The 18,879-nt window shown below is 42.9% G+C and overlaps 1 protein-coding gene across 8 annotated transcripts in view; it reads left to right on the forward strand.

Annotated features, from left to right (window-relative positions):
* Positions 1-18,195, forward strand: part of RUNX1 (RUNX family transcription factor 1) — a 247,602-nt gene extending 229,407 nt beyond the window's left edge. For all 8 annotated transcript variants that reach the window (XM_028116358.2, XM_028116392.2, XM_028116384.2 and 5 more), the window contains 2 exons: positions 7,572-7,733; positions 13,203-18,195. In XM_028116358.2, the coding sequence (XP_027972159.1) occupies positions 7,572-7,733; positions 13,203-13,678 (638 nt within the window). In that variant the 3' untranslated portion in view covers positions 13,679-18,195. The remainder of the gene's footprint in view (positions 1-7,571; positions 7,734-13,202) is intronic.
* Positions 18,196-18,879: the final 684 nt, after the last annotated feature.

The following is an 18,879-nucleotide window of genomic DNA, read 5'->3' on the forward strand; positions in this document are numbered from 1 at the left end:
TTTATTATGTCTTTTCTTCTGCTTGCTTTTGGTTTATTTTGCTCTTCTTCCCCTACTTTCCTAAGCTGGAAGCTTAGATCATTGATTCTGGATCGTTCTTCTTTTCTAATATATGCATTCAATGCTATAAATATCCCTGTAAGCACTGCTTTCGCTACATTCCACAAATTGTGATATGTTGGATTTTCATTTAGTTCAAAATGCCTTTTAATTTCTCTTGAGACTTCTTATTTGACCCATGGGTTACTTGGAGGTGTGTTGTTGAAGCTCCAAATATTTGTTCTAGCTAACTTTCTGTTGTTGGTCGGGTTTTTTGTTGTTGTTTTTGTTGCTGTTGTCGTTTTGGTTTTTTGGTTTTTTGGTTTTTAGTTTTAAATCGATGTGGCCTGAGAATATACTGTGTATGATTTCTGATCTTTTAAATTTGTTAAGGTGTGTTTTATGGCCCAGAATGTGGTCTGTCTGGGCAAATGTTCCCTGTGAGCTTGAGAAGAAAGTGTATTCTGCTGTTGTTAAATGGAATCTTCTATAAATGTTAATTACATCAAGTTAGTTGGGAGTACTGTTCAGGTCAAAATGCCCTAATTTTCTGCCTGCTTGATGCATCAGTTACTGGAAGAGGGGTGTTGCAACTTTCAACTAAGTGTATTTTTCTATTTCTTCTTATAATTCGAAATCAGTTTTTGCCTCATGTTTTTTGACACTGTTGTTAAGTGCATACATGTTAAGGATTGTTACATCTTCTTAGAGAACTGACTCTTTCATCATCATGTAATTCCCGTCTTTATCCCTGAAATTCTTCCTTCTTCTGAAGGCAGTTTTGCATTAAATATAGCTACTCTGCCTTTCTTTTGGTTAGTGTTAGCATGGTCTTACTGCATCTCTTTACTTTTACCCTGAGTCTTTATATTTCAGGTAGGTTCCTTGTAGACAACATATAGTTGGGCCTTCACTCTGACAATCCCTAGCTTTTAAGTGGTGCATTTAGAACATTCATACTTAAAGTGATAACTGATAATGGTTGAATTCATAGCTATCATGTTTGTAACTGTTTTCTATTTGCTTACTTGTTCTTTTTTCTCTTTTTCTGGCTCCTCTGGTTTTAATGGAACATTTTATATGATTCTGTTTTATCTCCTCTCTTAGCCAATCAATTATACCTTTTTAAAAAATGTTTTTAGTGTTTGCCCTGGAGTTTGCAAAATACATGCATAATGAATCTAAGTCACCATTAAATAACACTACATTACTCCTTCCTTCCCATTCTGTCATTCCTGCTATTCATCTCATTTACCCATATGCTGTGATCACCCAATACATCATTCCCTCTATTATCATGTTAAACAGACAGTTTATCTTTTGGATCAACTAAGAATAGGAAAAATAAGACTTTATTTTACCTTCATTTATTTTTTCTCTGAAACTTCCTTTCTTTGTTTCAATTCAATTCTCTGACCTATATTTTCCTTCTCCTTGAAGGATTCCTTTTAACATTTCTTGCATGACAGCTCTGTTGGGTAAATTACTTCAGTTTTTGTTTGTCAGATAATATCTTTATTTCTCCTTCACTGTTGAGGTATAATTTTGTAGAATATGGAATTTTAGGCTGGTGGCTTTTTTTCCTTTAAACTCTTGAAATATTTACTACACTTTTTGCTTGTATGGTTTTTGAAGACAAATTGGAAGTAATTCGTATCCTTGTTGCTCTCGGTAAGGTGTTTCTGTAGATTATTTGGTATTTATCTTCCTTGGCGTTCTCTGAGCTTCTTGGATCTGTGGTTTGGTGTCCATCACTAATTTTTAAAAAATCATTGGCCATTAAAACTTCAGATATTTCTTCTACTCTGTTTTCTTTTCTTTTTCCTTCTGATTATTTCCACTATACATATGTTACACCTTTTGAAATTGTCCCAGAGTTCATGGATGTTCTGTTTTGGGTTTTTCTGTTTGTTTGCTTTGTTTTTTTTTCTTTTTTCTCTTTACCTTTTAGTTTGGGAAGTTTCTATTAACATATTTTAAAGCTCATTGCTTCTTTCCTCAGCCATATCCAGTCTATTGATGAGCCCATCAAAGGCATTTCTCATCTCTGTTACAATGTTTTTCATTTCTAGAATTTCCTTTTGTATCTGAGAGTTTCCATCTCCCTCCTTACATCACCCATCTGTTCCTGCATGCTGTCTCCTTTTTCCATTAGAGCCTTTAACACATTAATCACAATTCAATTCCCTGTCTGGTAACTCCAAAATCTATGTCATATATGAGTCTGGTTCTGCTTTTTGTTGTATCTCTTCAGACTGCTTTTCTTACCTTTTGGCATGCCTTGTTATTTCTGATTTGAAAGCTAGACATGAGGGGCATCTGGGTGCTCAGTCAGTTAAGCATCAGCTCTTGGTTTTGATTCAGGTCATGATCTCAGGGTCCTGGGATCAAGCCCCGCATGAGGCTCTGTGCTGAGCATTGATCTGCTTGAGGATTCTCTCCCTCTCTCTCCCTCTGTCCCTCTCCCTGCTTGCACACTCCCTCTCTCTGTCTCTCTCTCTCTAAAATAAATAAATAAGTCTTAAAAAAAAAAAAGAAAGAAAGCTGGACATGGTGTATCAGGTGATGGGAATGGACGTAAATAGGCCTTCAGTGTGAGATTTTATGTTCATCTAGCTAGGAGTTGGGCTGTGCTTCATGTTTACTGTAGCTGTAGATGCCAGAGGCTTCAAATTCCTCCAATGTCCTTGTTTTTGTCTCCCTTGTTGCCTTTGGACTTCCCTAAGAACTCTTCCCTAAATAGTCTCTTTCAGCTGTAACCCACTGTTATTATACCGGATCCCATGAAAACCTGGAGGAGTTCCTGATGCCAATCTCATGAAAGTGTCCCCACCTGAATCCCCATACACGCACAGGACTGCAGCCCCTAGAAGTTTCTTATTCTCACAGTAGTCTATACTCGGTCTCCAACAGTTTATCAAAATTACCAGTTAAGCATTCTGACCAGTTTACGGCTCTAGCAGCTTCCGTTCCTGGTACACAGACCTCAGGTGATTTTCTATAGTCACCTGCCTCTCAAGATTCCAGGGTGACAGTTTGCCCTACAGTCTCAATTCTCTAACAGATCCAAGAAGAGTCATGGATTATCAGTCTGTGCCGCTCTTTTCTTGTAAAGAGGGGAGTGGTGACCTCCCCCCCACAAGCTCTTTACATTTCAGACCTGCAGCTGGAAGCAGCAGTACATCTTGACATTAGTTATTTGATAGGGTGATTTCTCACTCTGGAGATTTTTTGATACTGCTACATCAAAAGGTGAAAGCACTCTACTTTCTTATTGAGTGATGTATGCCATGGATCCCTCTGAGTTCACCACTCGCCTCCGCCCTACCTTATCCCCAACTTCCCCCTTCTCTGTCTTCATTTCAAAGGGAAGGGAGAGAGGGAGCTCTATTTTACCCACTTTTTTGATGATCAGACAGCTGAAAATAACCCATCACAAAATGACTTCAGTAAAGTGGCTGCATCAAAATATTATGTACCCTGAAAAAAACAGGAGGCAGAAAGGCTCAAATTTAAATTTTCTAATCCAGTCGTTTTCTTAATGGACATGTGAACTAGTTGAGATCGGGTCTTTGCCTCCTCTATCCTTACCTCAAATCTCCAGATTTCTTGACCTTTACCACTTCATCTCTGGGGCCCAGTTCCTCTCCAGTGCTGAAGACCGGCCGGCAAGCCGTTTATCAGTGAACAGCGTGGTATTACGAGGCTCACCCTGGAGCAGGTGTGTGTGGCCTTACCAATAAATTATCAGATAAATCCCTTGGCATAGGCTCATTTTCCTTTTTAATAATATAATCATAAAAAGTAGTCAGACTTATTGAGCATTTAATACGGCCAAAAACTGTGTTACTTGCTTTACATATGACTTATCTCACTTATTCTTCACTACTACCATTTGAAGTAGGAAAACTACGTATCAAAGAAAATAAGTGACTTGCCCAGGGTAAAGGCAGAATTCAGACTGAAATCCATTATTTAAGTTAGGTGCTTTCCCTAATCTGTTCCTTGCAGAGGCAGAACATAAGTGCATAATAAATGTCATCAGGGTTATCTATAACGTGGGAACAGCTGTTTCCAAGTCCAGATTACACAGATAACCCATCAGTTCACCTGAGTACAGGTCCCCCACTAGCTGTGATTCCCTAAAGGCAAGTACTATAATCCATTCACTACTGAGTCCCCAAAGCATTGACCCTAGTAAAGCAAAAATGCTCATTGGCAACATGAATGAATGAGGATGTGAATAACTTCATGAGCCTATGAATGAATAAGTGAACAAACTAATGAATGTGAATGAATAAATGAAGCAATTCTCAGCATATAATCAGTGCCATAGGAAGAAACCTTTTGAAGCATCATATGCTCCCAGGATGTTCACTGATACCAGACTAGAAGCTCCAATGCGGCAGGGACTACATTGGTCTTATTCATCAGGCTATTACTAGCTAAGTTAGCACATGCCTAGCACATACTAAAATTCCAATAAACTTTTGTTCTTTTTGATGGACTGACTTATCAGAGGCAATCCCTTCAAGAATAAGTAGCCCTGCTCTCTGGAGAATGGCTGACAGTGGTTCTCTTCCTCAGCCTATGGCTTCCTTTCTGGATAACTCCCATCTTCTCCCTGCCTACTTCTTCCAAGAATAGGTATATTTATTGTTATAAGCACCATTCTTTACCGCACCCTCCCACCTGATTCTTTCTTAAATCTGATTAGCACATGTTCATCAGAGAAACACTGTAAAGGACCTATTTGAATTCAAATCCTGCACTGTGACTGTTGGAAGGAGCTTTGAGATCATGTCTTTTCAGAGAGGAGAATGAGGACATGTAAACAAGTAGTTCAGGCTCAAAGACAAAACATGGAGGCCACTTCTCCTGCCTCTCAGTCCCATGCTTGGGGTTGCCCACAGTACTGCCATTTCCATACCTGCCTTCATGTGTTCGAGTTGGCCCCATCAGAGCAAGAATGGTAACAGAACAGTAAACTCAGCATACACCATATTGTCGGCCCTGGTTTTTTTGTTCTATTTTGTGCTTTTGGTTTTTTTATTAATAATACACGTAGAATTAGAAAACACCCAAAAAACCTGACATGAGAAGCTCGCCATCACCACCTTCTGGCCCACCGCTGGCAATGAATCCAAAGGCAGCTCACTACAGGTCACATGAATGAAAACTGATCACGCAGGGGTTTTAAGTGCTCGCCCTCCTCTAACGCTGGAAAGCTAAGTTGTGGTGTGAAGCAAGAATGTTGAATCTAAAACCCTGTGTTGAAAAAAAAAACAATCACAGAACTTGGACTTTAATCATAAAGATCATTTTACCAAAGCATATTTTTAAAAGGCTGTGAAACATTATGCAACGTTTGCATGGTTTAATTATGAGTTTAGAAAAGCCTAGCACAACTTTTTCACTACAGTAAAACATGACAGAGCATGAATCATGGCATAATACTTTATGCTTACTGTGGTTTTAGACATGGGGTTAGGGGTGCTGGGCTGTCTACACAGCAAGGCATGAATTACTGAACCACAATTCACACCCCGGAGGGCTTTATGACAATTATAAAACCTCTTTTGTTTGCTTCTTAAATGATTAAAATATTTGAGTACTATATACTCACCTAGCAAATGTGTATATCTAGGACATACGCATGTCTTAAAAAATATCTGAGTCTATAATTTATTTTTCACTTGGAGGAAAACCCTTGTAGTAAAATGAGAATATTGAACGATCTGGTATTTTGTTCTTTGCTTTCAATTATTGGAAACACTGTCGCCTGGATCTTTGTGCAGGATCTTTGACTGTAGCTGATCATTCATTTCCACTGAGTTTAGAATGGACCAGCTCTTTTATTCCTTGCCTTCTGCTCAAATTCCCCAAAATTCAGAATGGAATGAGGACCCTTCTTTAATATTAGATTTCAGAGATGCTAAGTTAAAATAGTTGCCCAGATTTTCCAAACTTAAAAATTGAGTTTTTTTTTTTTTACTTTACTTTACTTTATAAAGAAAAGAAAGAAATCAATCCACATGAGGGACAGGGGAGGGGGCAAGCAGGCAGAAGACCCGGGGATCCAGGTGGATCTCCAAACCCCTAATTCTGTTATCCGCTTTGCCAGCTTCGAACAGATAAACAGAAACAGCAAATTTGAACTGCTGGAAATGAAAAGCCCCTGGAGGAACGAGAACTGAATATTTCACAATGAGTAGGAAGAACTCACTTCTTTACGTACTGGCACATACAGAGCCTGTACCCCATATTGTCCTGAGGATCGTTGCTCTTTCTAGATGTACTCCCAGCATCATGCAGCCCTGGCTATGAAGACCCCTGGAAGCTAGCGTAGTCCACAGAGAAGGTGGGACACAAAGAGAAAATCAGTGTTTAACCATAAAGAAATGGAGGCTGTCTTGTGGGGGGACCATGTCCCATTCAACTTTCCTTACACGTATTGCCTGAGATTATAGGGTTTGTTCATTTTTTCTTCTCCTTTTCATCTGCACTGGGATGCTTTTGAAAACTAAGACTCCTATGAATGCTGGAGTCAAATTTACAAAATCCTTTTTACCTAAATCTTCTGAAGCCAGAGTTTTGTCTCTTCTCTATCCCAGTCCTCATTTAATGGCCATCTATAAAATACTTGCTCAACATTCTGCCCTTTATACGTTGCAGACTTGAGGTCTTGAAAAGGTGTGGGACACCTGTCGGTCTGGGGTGGTAGAGCCGGCTCTCTACTGCTGGGCTTGTGAACTAATCCTCAGGTCTCATCACCAGCTTCCCAGGCAGACCTTCTTTTCTAAATTCCTTAGGAGACAATTCACCTAAATAGAGGATATTTAAAAGCCCTTGGGATATTTTTGCCAAAGGTACAAAAAAACAAACAAAAAAAAAAAACTCTATGTTCTTTTTCGCTTACTGAGTACAGATGGATAGGTGATTGCCTGAGTTTATAAAATGTTTCTAAGGATGAGAATTGTACTCTTGATAAAGCTGATATTGTCTGGGCAGTTGAAATGTGCTGTAGTTCAACAGGTGAGCATTAACAGTTCTACCTGGAAAGCATATTCAACTTCTCCTATCATTATTAGCATGATTAAATCAAACCTCCGGAAGGAACAGTTATCAGAGGAAAATCTTCAAGAATCGCACATAAACTGTATTTCAGTATCTTTGTGGGAGGGATGGAAATCATCAAACAAAAGCAAATACTTGGACTTACTAAACACTGGTCAACAGGCCACAGACATGTATAACATATTTAAACAAAGGTGACTAGGGGTACCTGGATGGCTCAGTCATTAAGCATCTGCCTTTGGCTCAGGTCATGGTCCCAGGGTCCTGGGAGCCTGCTTCTCCCTCTCCCTCTGCTGCTCCCCCTGCTGGTGCTCTCTCTCTCTCTCACTGTGTCTCTCTGTCAAATAAATAAAATCTTAAAAGAAAAAAAAGGTGACTAGCTTTTTATTAAAAGGTTTTTTTTTCTTAAATCCCACCCCACTCTACGTATGACTGACCTCCCTGATTCTCTGCAGACACAAGGCAGATCCAGCCATCCCCACCGTGGTCCTATGATCAGTCCTACCAATACCTGGGGTCGATTGCCTCACCTTCCGTACACCCAGCAACACCCATCTCACCTGGACGGGCCAGCGGCATGACAACCCTCTCTGCAGAGCTTTCCAGTCGACTCACAAGTAAGCTGCTTGAACACACCCTTTGAAGTCAAGCTAGAGTGGAAGGTTCGAGAGACTGGAGATGCATGAAGGGGTTGGCAGTCATTCTGGGGGGTAAAATGTGGTTTAAAGACAATGTTGTCTAAGTCCCATGTCCATGCACTGATTTTCCCTGACACCTAGAGACAGAGATTATGAATACGAAGGCAGAAGAGGATTCTTTGGGCATTTTGGGGTTGCTCATATTTGGCAGACAGTGGTAGCAGCTGGTGGGTTAATAATATACAAGGCCAAAGTAATCAGCTTCTAGAACTCAGGTGGGACTGTCCATCTGACAGTGGCGAGCTTTCGCAGGTCATGTGAACAACACTGGGGTACCTGTGGAATGGGAGGCAGCTACACCCCAAATGAGACATTTCAAACTAAGAGCTGTTCATCCCAGATTAGAGGAACAGAATGGAAAGCTCGGGTGTCGTGGTTAGCATAATTGTTGTTAATATGAGCTCATTAAATATTAGTCATTTAACCTATGAGACCTTTGGGCTTGGCACTCACCTTTGCTCGTGGGCAGGGAAATCGGAGGTAGAGAAAAATTCCTTTGTTGAAAGCAAAAGAAGAAACTAACTCCCTGCTTGGAGCTTTGAAATTGGAGCTGGACCAAACTATGAAAATACTTCAGAGAACTTCAGCATTATGAAGCCTGCAAACACACTTCGTATGTTTGGGGGGGAGGGTAGTTGTTTTTGCTTTTCAGCTCTTGAGATCAGATTATAGTAGATTAGGGGGCAGGCGAAAGGGGCAAAGGCATCATGTCTGCTATTTTAAATGTCGTATAATGTGTGTTTTCTAGACAGTTGTGATTACTTGAGATTTCACCAAATGCTTTAGCTTTTTCTCGGAGCTTCTGAACAACAGCGCCACTTGCATCTGGGGCCAGAGAATTCTTTGTTGTGGGGGGCTGTCCTGTGCGCTGCAGGATATTTAGCAACATCTCTGGCCTCTAGATGCAGCAACAGGCCTCCTCCCCCGCATCAAGACAACCAAAAATGTTTCCAGACACTGCCAGATATCCAGAGGGCCCCCAAACTGCCCCCCAGTTGAGAACCACCACCTTCGAGTATTCTTGGGCCCTGTGGTAAAATGGGAAAGCCAACTTCGTTGTCCACTTTTTGCATTAATGCCAACATTTTCAGGGCACCTGCTGGGCTAAGGAGTTGAGGAAGTAGCATAAGAATGATGACGTCTGTTCAGCTTGTTGTTTCAGAAGTTCTGTTCCCTCAGGACCAGTTTGATTCCAAAGGCACTTGTCAACTTTTATTGATTCTTCTCAGTGGCACTGCTCTGCTCTCTACAGCTAAAACAATTACTGTTTTCCTTGGTAATGTGCCTGCTGTGGGCCCCTTGGAATTTATTACGTAAGACTTTTGACTTGGTCAGCACCCAAGATCTGCACCTTATAGTTTCAAGAGCCCTCGGGGGGCAGCCGCTCCACTGACCAGTGTTCAGATGTGAGGGTGACTTTTCTTTTTTTTTAAAGGGAATCGGTAACGTGCACTCCCAAGTCCCATGTTGCTGTTACACTTCTGAATAACCAGGACTTCAATTACCTGAGAAGTGGGGAAGGACGTTTTATGGCATGAGGGTGTGAGGTACACAAAAACCACGTCCCATTTCAGCGCCCAAGAATGATTCTCCCCTGTCATGGAGGGAGGGCAGGAGAGAATTTCAGATGAGCTTTCCCCAGTGGCTGGGAAAGGCATGGGAGACTGCTCTTCAACTTGGCAGATCTCCCTCTGAGAAATCAAGCCTGGAGTGCCGGCCTGAGAAGCGTTGTCATATGCCTGGGGGCAGTAGGGGATTGCGACACATAAAAGCCAAGTGGCTGCCTGGCGGCCAGCCTTGAGAACCTGACACTGCTCTCTGCTCCTGCTTTTCCTTTTAATCCTTCCCCAGAGCTCTGTGTTCAGCCCCTCTCCCCGCCCCCAGCCCCACCTGGACTTCCTTCTGCAGGGGGGACTTGCACTGTCTCTCTCTCTCGCTCTCTCTCCTTTGCAGACAGTCTCCACACCTTGTCTGAAAAAGAGATGTCATCTGGAGGTTTTCCTTTATTTTTTTCTTTAAAAAAAAATTAATGTTTAGCTGCCAACCTGGGCGACAGACGGCATGCATTAATCTGAGTCATGCCAAAGATCCTTTTAAGGCCGCCATTATCTGCTCAGGCTGTTTAATCCTTTGGGGGCAGTGGGAGGGGCTAGAGTGGGACAGCTTTCATCCATGTCAAGCTGTAGAATGAACACTTGAGCTGTCATGGCAAATATTTAGCGCCATCAGTGGGGAAACATTTCCAACTAAAATACCTGAACCTCCTAATCCCCAGATTTCCTACTTTCTAAAAGCTCCCTGTGACTATCAGGGATCCCCACCCCCACCCACTATGGAATAAGGGGGCATCAGGCCAGCCCAAAGGACAAATGGGCGACAGACAGGTGGGGTGAATGGTGCGTGACCGTGGGGCTTGGTAGGAAATGTCAGACAGGACATAAAACTGGAAACAAATATTTGAATAGATCATTTGAATCGGAACATATCTAGAGGGCTGAAGCTCTTTTATTATCAAAATGTGCGGGAAAAGCTACTTTCACCAAACGGGTGGCCTTTTGTCCAGTGGCACTGGTGCCATGTAGACAGAAAGAGAATCACAGGCAGTACTGAAGATCTTTCAGATATTCCGCATGCAAGTGAAAGAACTATTTTCCCCCTGACAGCTGAGACCATAACATCATTCCATTACTTATGTCCGTGACCAGCCTCGGACTCACTCGGGATTACGGTAACTTGGTACCATCACCACATTACCATGTAGTCGTTGGGACAGACTGGCAGAGCATGTCCAGACATCACCATGAAACAGGGTGACCTTCCATTCATTTTCCAGTGGATTCACCTTTTTGTCTCAGGGCAAATGAAGCAAGAGGAATACTGGGCGGGTCATTAATTTGTGTCCAGAGTCTTGCATCAGATGCCAACAAATTGATGGTATTTGCCTAATGCTCTTCCTCCTACCTCGGCTTCTCCCTAGACTATAGAAATCTAACTGGAAAAATGGAGTCAAGCTTCCTGTCACAGCTCTCTGGGTGAGCAAAAACAAGTGACACAGAGCTTGCTCACAGACAGCCCCAGTAAGCGGGCAGGAACAAACTGTGTGGAATGAGGTGCGGCCTGGCTTCAGGACGAGCTAGAGAGTGGCCGTGGAAGGGCAGCCCCAGAACCACTGTCAGTTTACAATGTTTTCCCTGCCCACATGTCTGACTGGCTTTGAAAAGATTAACAGCAGTGTTTGTTTGAAAGTCAGACTCCTGGTTTCCTCATTAGCAGAGAGATTGGCTGCAGACTTTGGTTGTTTCTATAAACTTTAATTACCTCTCTGATGAGAAGTATATACCTCCTCATCACATTCACCCCAAATTTATAGAGGAGTTCGGAGAGAGAGAAGGAGGAGAAGGGAGGAGGAGAAGGGGGAGAGAGGGAGAGAGAAAGGGAGAGAGAGTGGAGGAGAGACAGAGAGAGAGACAGGCAGAAAGAGAATGAGAACACTAGCTCTCCCTGCTGGAATAATAGGCTTGAAATATGAGGAAGTTGATCAACCCCGGATGCCTTCCAAAAACAGATTAATCCACCCTGGTAGCTTTCCTTTCAGAGCAAACTCTTGGCTCTGTCAAGTTTCTCTATGGGCCTGAACACAAAAGGACACCAACCACATGCCATTCTGAGTTTGGAGTTATTTTGTATGTTGATTTGAGAAGTTACAGATTTTAAAACATTTAATTCTTGCCTCTGCTATCTTTTGGGTTTGCTGTTGTAAAGAGTACGGTCCTGGCCCAGTATTTGATGAATAATTCTGAGGAACAGTTACCCCCAGGACACCATCCTATATTTACATGGTGGTTCTCGGGCGGGGGGGGGGGGGGGAGAATGCTTGCCCCCCCCACCCTACCCCCAGAACATCTGGCAGTGTCTCGAGACATTGTTAGTTGTCACAATGCGGGGTGTGGGGGCACTACGGACATTTGGTAGACAGAGGCCAAGGATGCTGCCAAACATCCTACAATGCATGGGACAGCCCCCCACCGCCCCAACAAATAACTATCTCTCCCAAAATGTCAATAGTGCCACTGCTGAGAAACTGATCTACAGAACACAGGGAACGCTTCCTGGCACCCAAAGGCCCTAGTAGTTCCCAAGGGAAGCCTATGCTAAAGAAAAATGCAGAAGGATGCAATAAAGGCCTGAGCCAGTTTCTGAAACCATAAATGCAGAATCCTAACAAAATGAGTTTTATAGACAAACTTTGCCATTCCTGGTAAAATTTCAACATGTGCAAAAATGGAGTGGATAAATCAAGGCCCTGTGGCCGTTTGTGTTAACAAATCAGTGAAGCACATATGAGAGAATACCAGGTGACACTGAGGCCATATTTTTCTAAAAATGTAGAAGTAGTTTAAAGGCACATGTGGGAGACAAAGAGTGGTACTGATACTCACTGACATTCACTCAGTCACTGCTACGCTACGCATTAGGTCGAATCATAAGAAATTGCCAATTTTTAATTGAGACCTACAGAAACAGCAGTTTCCTATGATTCAACCTAAATATTATGTATAACGTATTATAATGTTATTATATATTATTATAACACAATATATTATGTATGATATATTCTATTAATATTAATCTACAGATGCATCCATTTCATTAGTATTATATAATTTTATAAGTTACACATTCTTACAATTATATTAATGTCACAGATTACATTTATATTAATATTGGCATATTAACATATTGATTATAGAGGGCTGGTAAACTTTTTTCCATAAGCGGCCAGATACTAAATATTTTAGGCTCCCCGGGTCCTGCGGTCTGTGTCATGACCACTCCGCTCTGCAGTGGTGGATCAGCAGCAGCTATGATAATACTGAACAGGAGCGAGGCTCATTCCAGTGAAACTTTATGCAAGGCCACCGATATGGGAATTCCACATAATTTTCACATCAGGAACTATCATCCTTCTTTTCACTTTTTTCAACCATTTAGAAAAGTAACTCATTCTCAGCTTGGGGGCCGTACAAAAATTGGTGGTGGCTAGACGGTCGGTTTGCCAACCCTGTAATTACATCAATATTATACGTATTTTATCTATACATAGTATGTGTTAACATTACATTGTATTACATTCTATTATATTGTAATGACATTGTAGCCTACCCCACCTTACATTCCGTGAGGCCCCGGATTACCACCCTCTCTCATCGCAGACCATCACACCACCTCCCTGCCCACTAGCATGCTGGGTAGGCGGCCCCCTCGGCTCCGGGGGCAGCAGCATTCTGGGTAATCCTCCTGTGGGCGGGCCACGGGCGGGAGGGGCGTGGCCTCCCCCCTCCAGCCTCACGCTCTTTTCTCGCCCCCCCCCCCCCCCCCGCCCCGCAGCAGCCCCCGACCTGACGGCCTTCGGTGACCCGCGCCAGTTCCCCGCGCTGCCCTCCATCTCAGACCCTCGCATGCACTACCCCGGCGCCTTCACCTACTCCCCGACGCCCGTCACGTCGGGCATCGGCATCGGCATGTCGGCCATGAGCTCTGCCACGCGCTACCACACGTACCTGCCGCCACCCTACCCCGGCTCGTCGCAGGCACAGGGCGGCCCCTTCCAGGCCAGCTCACCCTCCTACCACCTGTACTACGGCGCCTCGGCCGGCTCCTACCAGTTCTCCATGGTGGGCGGCGAGCGCTCGCCGCCGCGCATCCTACCGCCGTGCACCAACGCCTCCACGGGCTCGGCGCTGCTCAACCCCAGCCTCCCGAACCAGAGCGACGTGGTGGAGGCTGAGGGCAGCCACAGCAACTCGCCCACCAACATGGCGCCTGCCGCGCGCCTCGAGGAGGCCGTGTGGCGGCCCTACTGAGGGCCTCGCGGCGGTCGGGCAGGAAGAGCGCCCCTGCCCAGGCCCAGCCTTAGCCCGGATGACCCCGCGAACGCAGGGTCCGCGGCCGGCGCTGGGGAGGGGGCGGGCCCTTGCGGACTGGGTTCTGGGATCTAGCTCTGGTCTGCGCCCACCCAAGCCCGGCGCCAGGGCCGCCTACGCCCCCGAGGCCGTACGGAGCGCCTGAGCGCCGTTGCTGTGGGCCCGGCTCACCTTTTCCGAACCTTGACCCAACCTGAGGGTGTCCGCCTCGCCACCGCGCGGACGCGTCGTAAGGCAAACAGGAAGATTCCCAGAGGGAAACTGTGAATGCTTCTGATTTAGCGATGCTGTGAATAAAAGAAAGATTTTATACCCTTGACTTCACTTTTTAACCAAGTTGTTTATTCCAAAGAGTGGAATTTTGGTTTGGGTGGGGGCAGGGAATGCAACTCCTCTCGTTTGGTATCTAATTCATATTTTTTAATTTTCTTTTCCAGCACCTTATGAATTGCAAAATGCGTATTTGCATTTGGGGTGGTTTTTATTTTTATATATATATAAATTTGAGCTTGCTTCTTTCTTGCTTTGACAATTGAAAGAAATATGATTCCTTTTTCTGTAAGTTTTATTTAACTTTTCTTTTGGACTTTCGTGTAGTTGTTTTTTTTTGAGAAACAGCTACAGCTTTGGGTCATTTTCAACTACTGTATTCCCACAAGGAATCCCTAGATATTTATGTATCTTGTTGTTTAGACACCTACTTATGTGTTGATACTTTTTTAATTATTTAAATGTACTTATATTAAGAAGAAAAATATCAAGTACTACATTTTTGTTTTTGATAGTAGCCAAAGTTAAATGTATCACATTGAAGAAGGCTGGAAAAAAAGGATGGGCAATGTGATGACTTGGTTATCTAAATATTGTTTACATTAAACTCCCTTTCATGTTAATCAAACGAGTTGGTAGCTAATGCAGCAACGTTTTTAATACGATTTTTAGATACTGAGGGTCACTTGAAGGATCTGAAGTATGGAATTTTCTGCCAAGCTCAACAAAGGGTCTCATATCTGACTCCCTCCCTTCAAACAGAGAAGGTCAAATCTGGTTCCAGGAGGTTCAGATAGATGCCAATGATTGCACCTCTGGAGAGGATTTATTTTCTGCCTAGGGATTTGCTCCCTCCTTGGGCTCTTGATAATTTCAGACATACTTTGTAACCATTGAATCCAAAGTAAGCTATGTGGAAGAGCAATATCCACATGGGAACCGAATGAACGGATTTATGGGTTCTTTAACTGCTCCCTTCTGGGGTAGTAAGGAGATCATCTGAATCCAGAATTCAGAATTTTAGCTCCAAGAAAATACTCCTGTTTGATACAGTACCTGTTCATTGATGCAGAACAAAACTTGTGGCTGTCCCCCAAGGCTGGGAGTGGAAGAAACTAGACCTGGTGCTTTTGATGCCTGAAAGTCTCCAGCTGAATTTTCATAGGGTGGGCTCAGAAGCAGAGCTGAACAGGACGGTTTACATCCGTGTGCCTCCATGGTGTCACATGAGAAAGTATTGTCCCACCTGTGCCGGACTCCATCCCATGCTGCTCATTCAGCACCCAACTTTGCATTGCTTTCACCAGGCTGAGACCCTACCTAATGGGGTGTGTGCACTTTTATCCGTGCATCTTGTGTGACAGGAAAGATTCACGTCCCTGCTGCCCATGGCTACAAAAGTGTCCAATGTCACTGTAAATTTTATGGCACTATTTTTATTGGAGAATTTGGTCAGAATGCAGTTGTATAATTCATAAATACTAACTGCTGGTTTTGACATATATGTGCTCAAAATGATCTGGTTGTTATTTAATGTACCTCTTAAATTAGTTGAGATGATTTCAGGTCAACTCTGAAGAGTATTTGAAAGCAGGACTTCAGAACAGTGTTTGACTTTTATTTTATAAATTTAAGGATTCAAATTAGAAAGATCTTCGGCTGCAGGCAGCAAAACAGCTGGTCTTATTTAAAACAACTTGTTTTTTAGTTTTCTTATATATATATATTGATTATTTGTTTTACACAGATGCAGTAGCACTTTGGTAAGAATTAAAATGTAAAACAGTTTGTGTTGTCAGTCAGGTCATTCTTATCTAGAAAAGAGCTAAAACAGATCTCGGAGAAACTCAGAGTATATTCACTTTCATTTTAGACATGATTCTGTCTCCATGATTCAATTTGATGTTTTATTCTGTATTACATTTTTGCAGCAAAATTACCCTTAAATGTCAGTAAATTGAAAATTTTTATTTTTGAAAAGGACCTTTGGCCCCTTGACCCCAAATAGAACCTAAGTGTTCTTTTCAGCACATGTTGCCATATCTGACCTGACAAACGTTGGGGGAAAATGAAGGAAAAAAAATTATATTTTTCAGTTCATTTCTGGTACCTGAAGATATTCCAACTCAAAACCAGCCTAATGCCCTGGAAGGGGATCAGACAGTGCTTCACATTGAATCTTCACTCTCAAAGGCATGTATGATGAGGGCTTGTCACTTTGTTGGAGACCCACTGGTTTGACCAGTCAAGAGTTTCACAGACCCTTACCAGCATATGTAGTACTTAATTGTCCCAGAAAAAATTAAATCAAACTAGTTGTTCGGAGATAGGCCTCATGTCACACTTAATGCTTTTTTCCCCCCTGGGGAAATAGCATTCATTGCCTTCAGGTAAATTAAGGTGGTCCTTCAATCAAGGAGACCTTTAAGCCAATAATGTAATAACTGGATATATCTGGGAGCGTTGGTCCAAGAGAAGAAAGATTAAATAAGCCATTTCTACTGCTTGTTCATGCCTTTATTTATGTCAACATGGACATGTATTTTAATTCTTTTTGGTTTTCTTGCTGTATTTCTTATATGACTTATATTTCTTAATATGACATATTTCTTTCCTTCTCTGGCCCCCTAATATCTCCCTCTGTTTCTCTTCCCCTCCCTCCACCAAGCCTCTCCTCCCTCCTCCATTCTCTCGCTTTATATAAGGAGACAGCACACACACACCCCCAACTTCACACCAAATGTCCAGAACATGAGGAGCTGCAGGTCTCCTCCCTTTACATAAAGGAGCATGGTGAGTCAGCCTTTCTCCTGCTCGTCGTGGGTTTCTTCCAGCAGAACAGAGACATTGCCAACCATTTTGAATCTGTTTGCTGTCCAAGTGCAGCAACAGAAACCTTCCTGGACAAATTACAATCAGTGAGTTAATAGACAGCCTTTCTGCTGCCTTGCCATTTCTGTGCAGATAAACAGAAATGCTCTGATTGGAAAGGAAATGAATGGTTTCACTCAAATGTCCTACAATTTAGGATTGCAGGTTTCTGTCCTGAAAGACCTGCTTCCTTAGGACATTCCATCCTGGTGATTTTTGTTTTTGGTGGTTTTGTTTTCTGGGGGTACAACATGTTTGGGGTCTTTTATACATGAAAAATCAGTTAACAATAATCTCAGAAAACATTTTTTACATCTGAACAAAATGCCTTTTTGTTTACCTACAGTATACAATTGTTTGGGGTTTTTGTTTGTTTGTCTGTTTGTTTGGAGTTTTTCCCCTCCCTTTAGCCAGATCAGAATTGATGAGGCTGATCATTTGGCATTTTTTTTCCTTCCAGAAGAGTTGCATCAACAAAGTTAATTGTATTTATGTATGTAAATAGATTTTAAGCTTCATTATAAAATATTGTTAATACCTATAATAACTTTTTTCAATTTTTTGTGTGTGTTTCTAAGGACTTTTTCTTATGTTTGCTAAATACTGTAGACAAAAAAATGCTTCTTTCTACTTTGTTTATTTTAGACTTAAAAATGAGCTACTTTTTATTCACTTCTGTAAAGAGCTAATAGCATGGTTCCAATTTTTTTTTTAAGTTCACCTTTTGTTCTAGGGGAAATGAATGTGCAAAAAAAAAAATAACTGTTGGTTATTTGCGCTATTCTGGATGTATAAAAATCAATGGAAAAAAATAAACTTCCAAATTGAAATGACAGTAAAACACATCTATTGAAAAAGTAACAATGGGAATTGCAGTCCTACTTGGACAGGCCCCACCTAGTGTCTATTTGTGTAGCAGTTACTGGATCTGTTCACAAAGCATCCTGGAAATTCGTGTGTGCTTTCTTTCTCCCTGGTACTGACATATTGAATACTTCCCGAAAGGGAACTGTCAATCTCGAGGTTTAAACCAGATCCAGTATGAGAAAACACCCCCCACCCCAAGTCCCTCTCCAAGGTGTTTCCAGACAGTGCAGGAGAGCAGGCAGTCCATCGTGTGTGGTCTACTGCTCAGAGTCAGGTTGGCTGCCCCCCCCCTCTGCCGGGAGCATTCCCGTGCCCAGCCTGTGCAGGGCAGCTGGACTGCTGCTGCCCAGGAGCCACTGGAGCCTTACTTTCTTTGTACCACAGTTTCTTCTGTAAATCCAATATTATCACTAGTGAATGGCAAATAAACAGTTTGGCAAGTACATACACCATAGCACACTGGTGTGGTCTTTTTCTGAGATGGAGGGGCTAGGAAGCCAAGTGAAACCACTGCAACACACAGGAGAACACCTTCAAGCGAGCTCTTCACGGGCTCACCAGGCTTCAGGCTGACGTCCGTGCCTTCTCCTCCCTGTGCGTCCCGCACCCCCTGGCTTCTGAGGCCAGGACGGCCCAGGTAAAGCCCAGGCTCCTGGTGCTGCTTCTCTGGGTATGAAGGAACAATGAAGCATGCTTTCATGTCTGTATAAAAAAAAATAGTAACGATAATAATAATTCAAAAGAATGACGTGAGATTTGCAAACACGAAAAGGAAAGGGTAGATGTTCAATAGGAGGCCAGTCACCATCCCTGGCCTCCATTTCTTTAAATCGGGGGAGTCAGCCTTGAGCTGTGATGGGGAGTTTTTTTAAAGTTCTTCCCTCACCACCCGCACGGTGCCAAGCATTATTCGTATTTTGGCCTCAAGACTATGGGAACCAAGTTACCTCCTGGCCAAGAGTCACCAGAACTCCTTCACAGTTCTTGTCATTGCCTTCTCAAGATCTCCCATGGTCTGCAGGGTGGCCACAAAGAATGTCAGGAACCCACGCAAGTGGGATCAAAAGAAATGACTGACTGGGGAAGTCATGGTTAATGAGCAGAGGCAGGAAGTGGGTGGGAGGATCAGGTTA

Source organism: Eumetopias jubatus, unplaced genomic scaffold, assembly GCF_037043125.1.
Source record: "Eumetopias jubatus isolate StellerSeaLion01/CBP00866 unplaced genomic scaffold, mEumJub1_p1.0 scaffold_1, whole genome shotgun sequence".
NCBI lineage: Eukaryota > Metazoa > Chordata > Mammalia > Carnivora > Otariidae > Eumetopias > Eumetopias jubatus.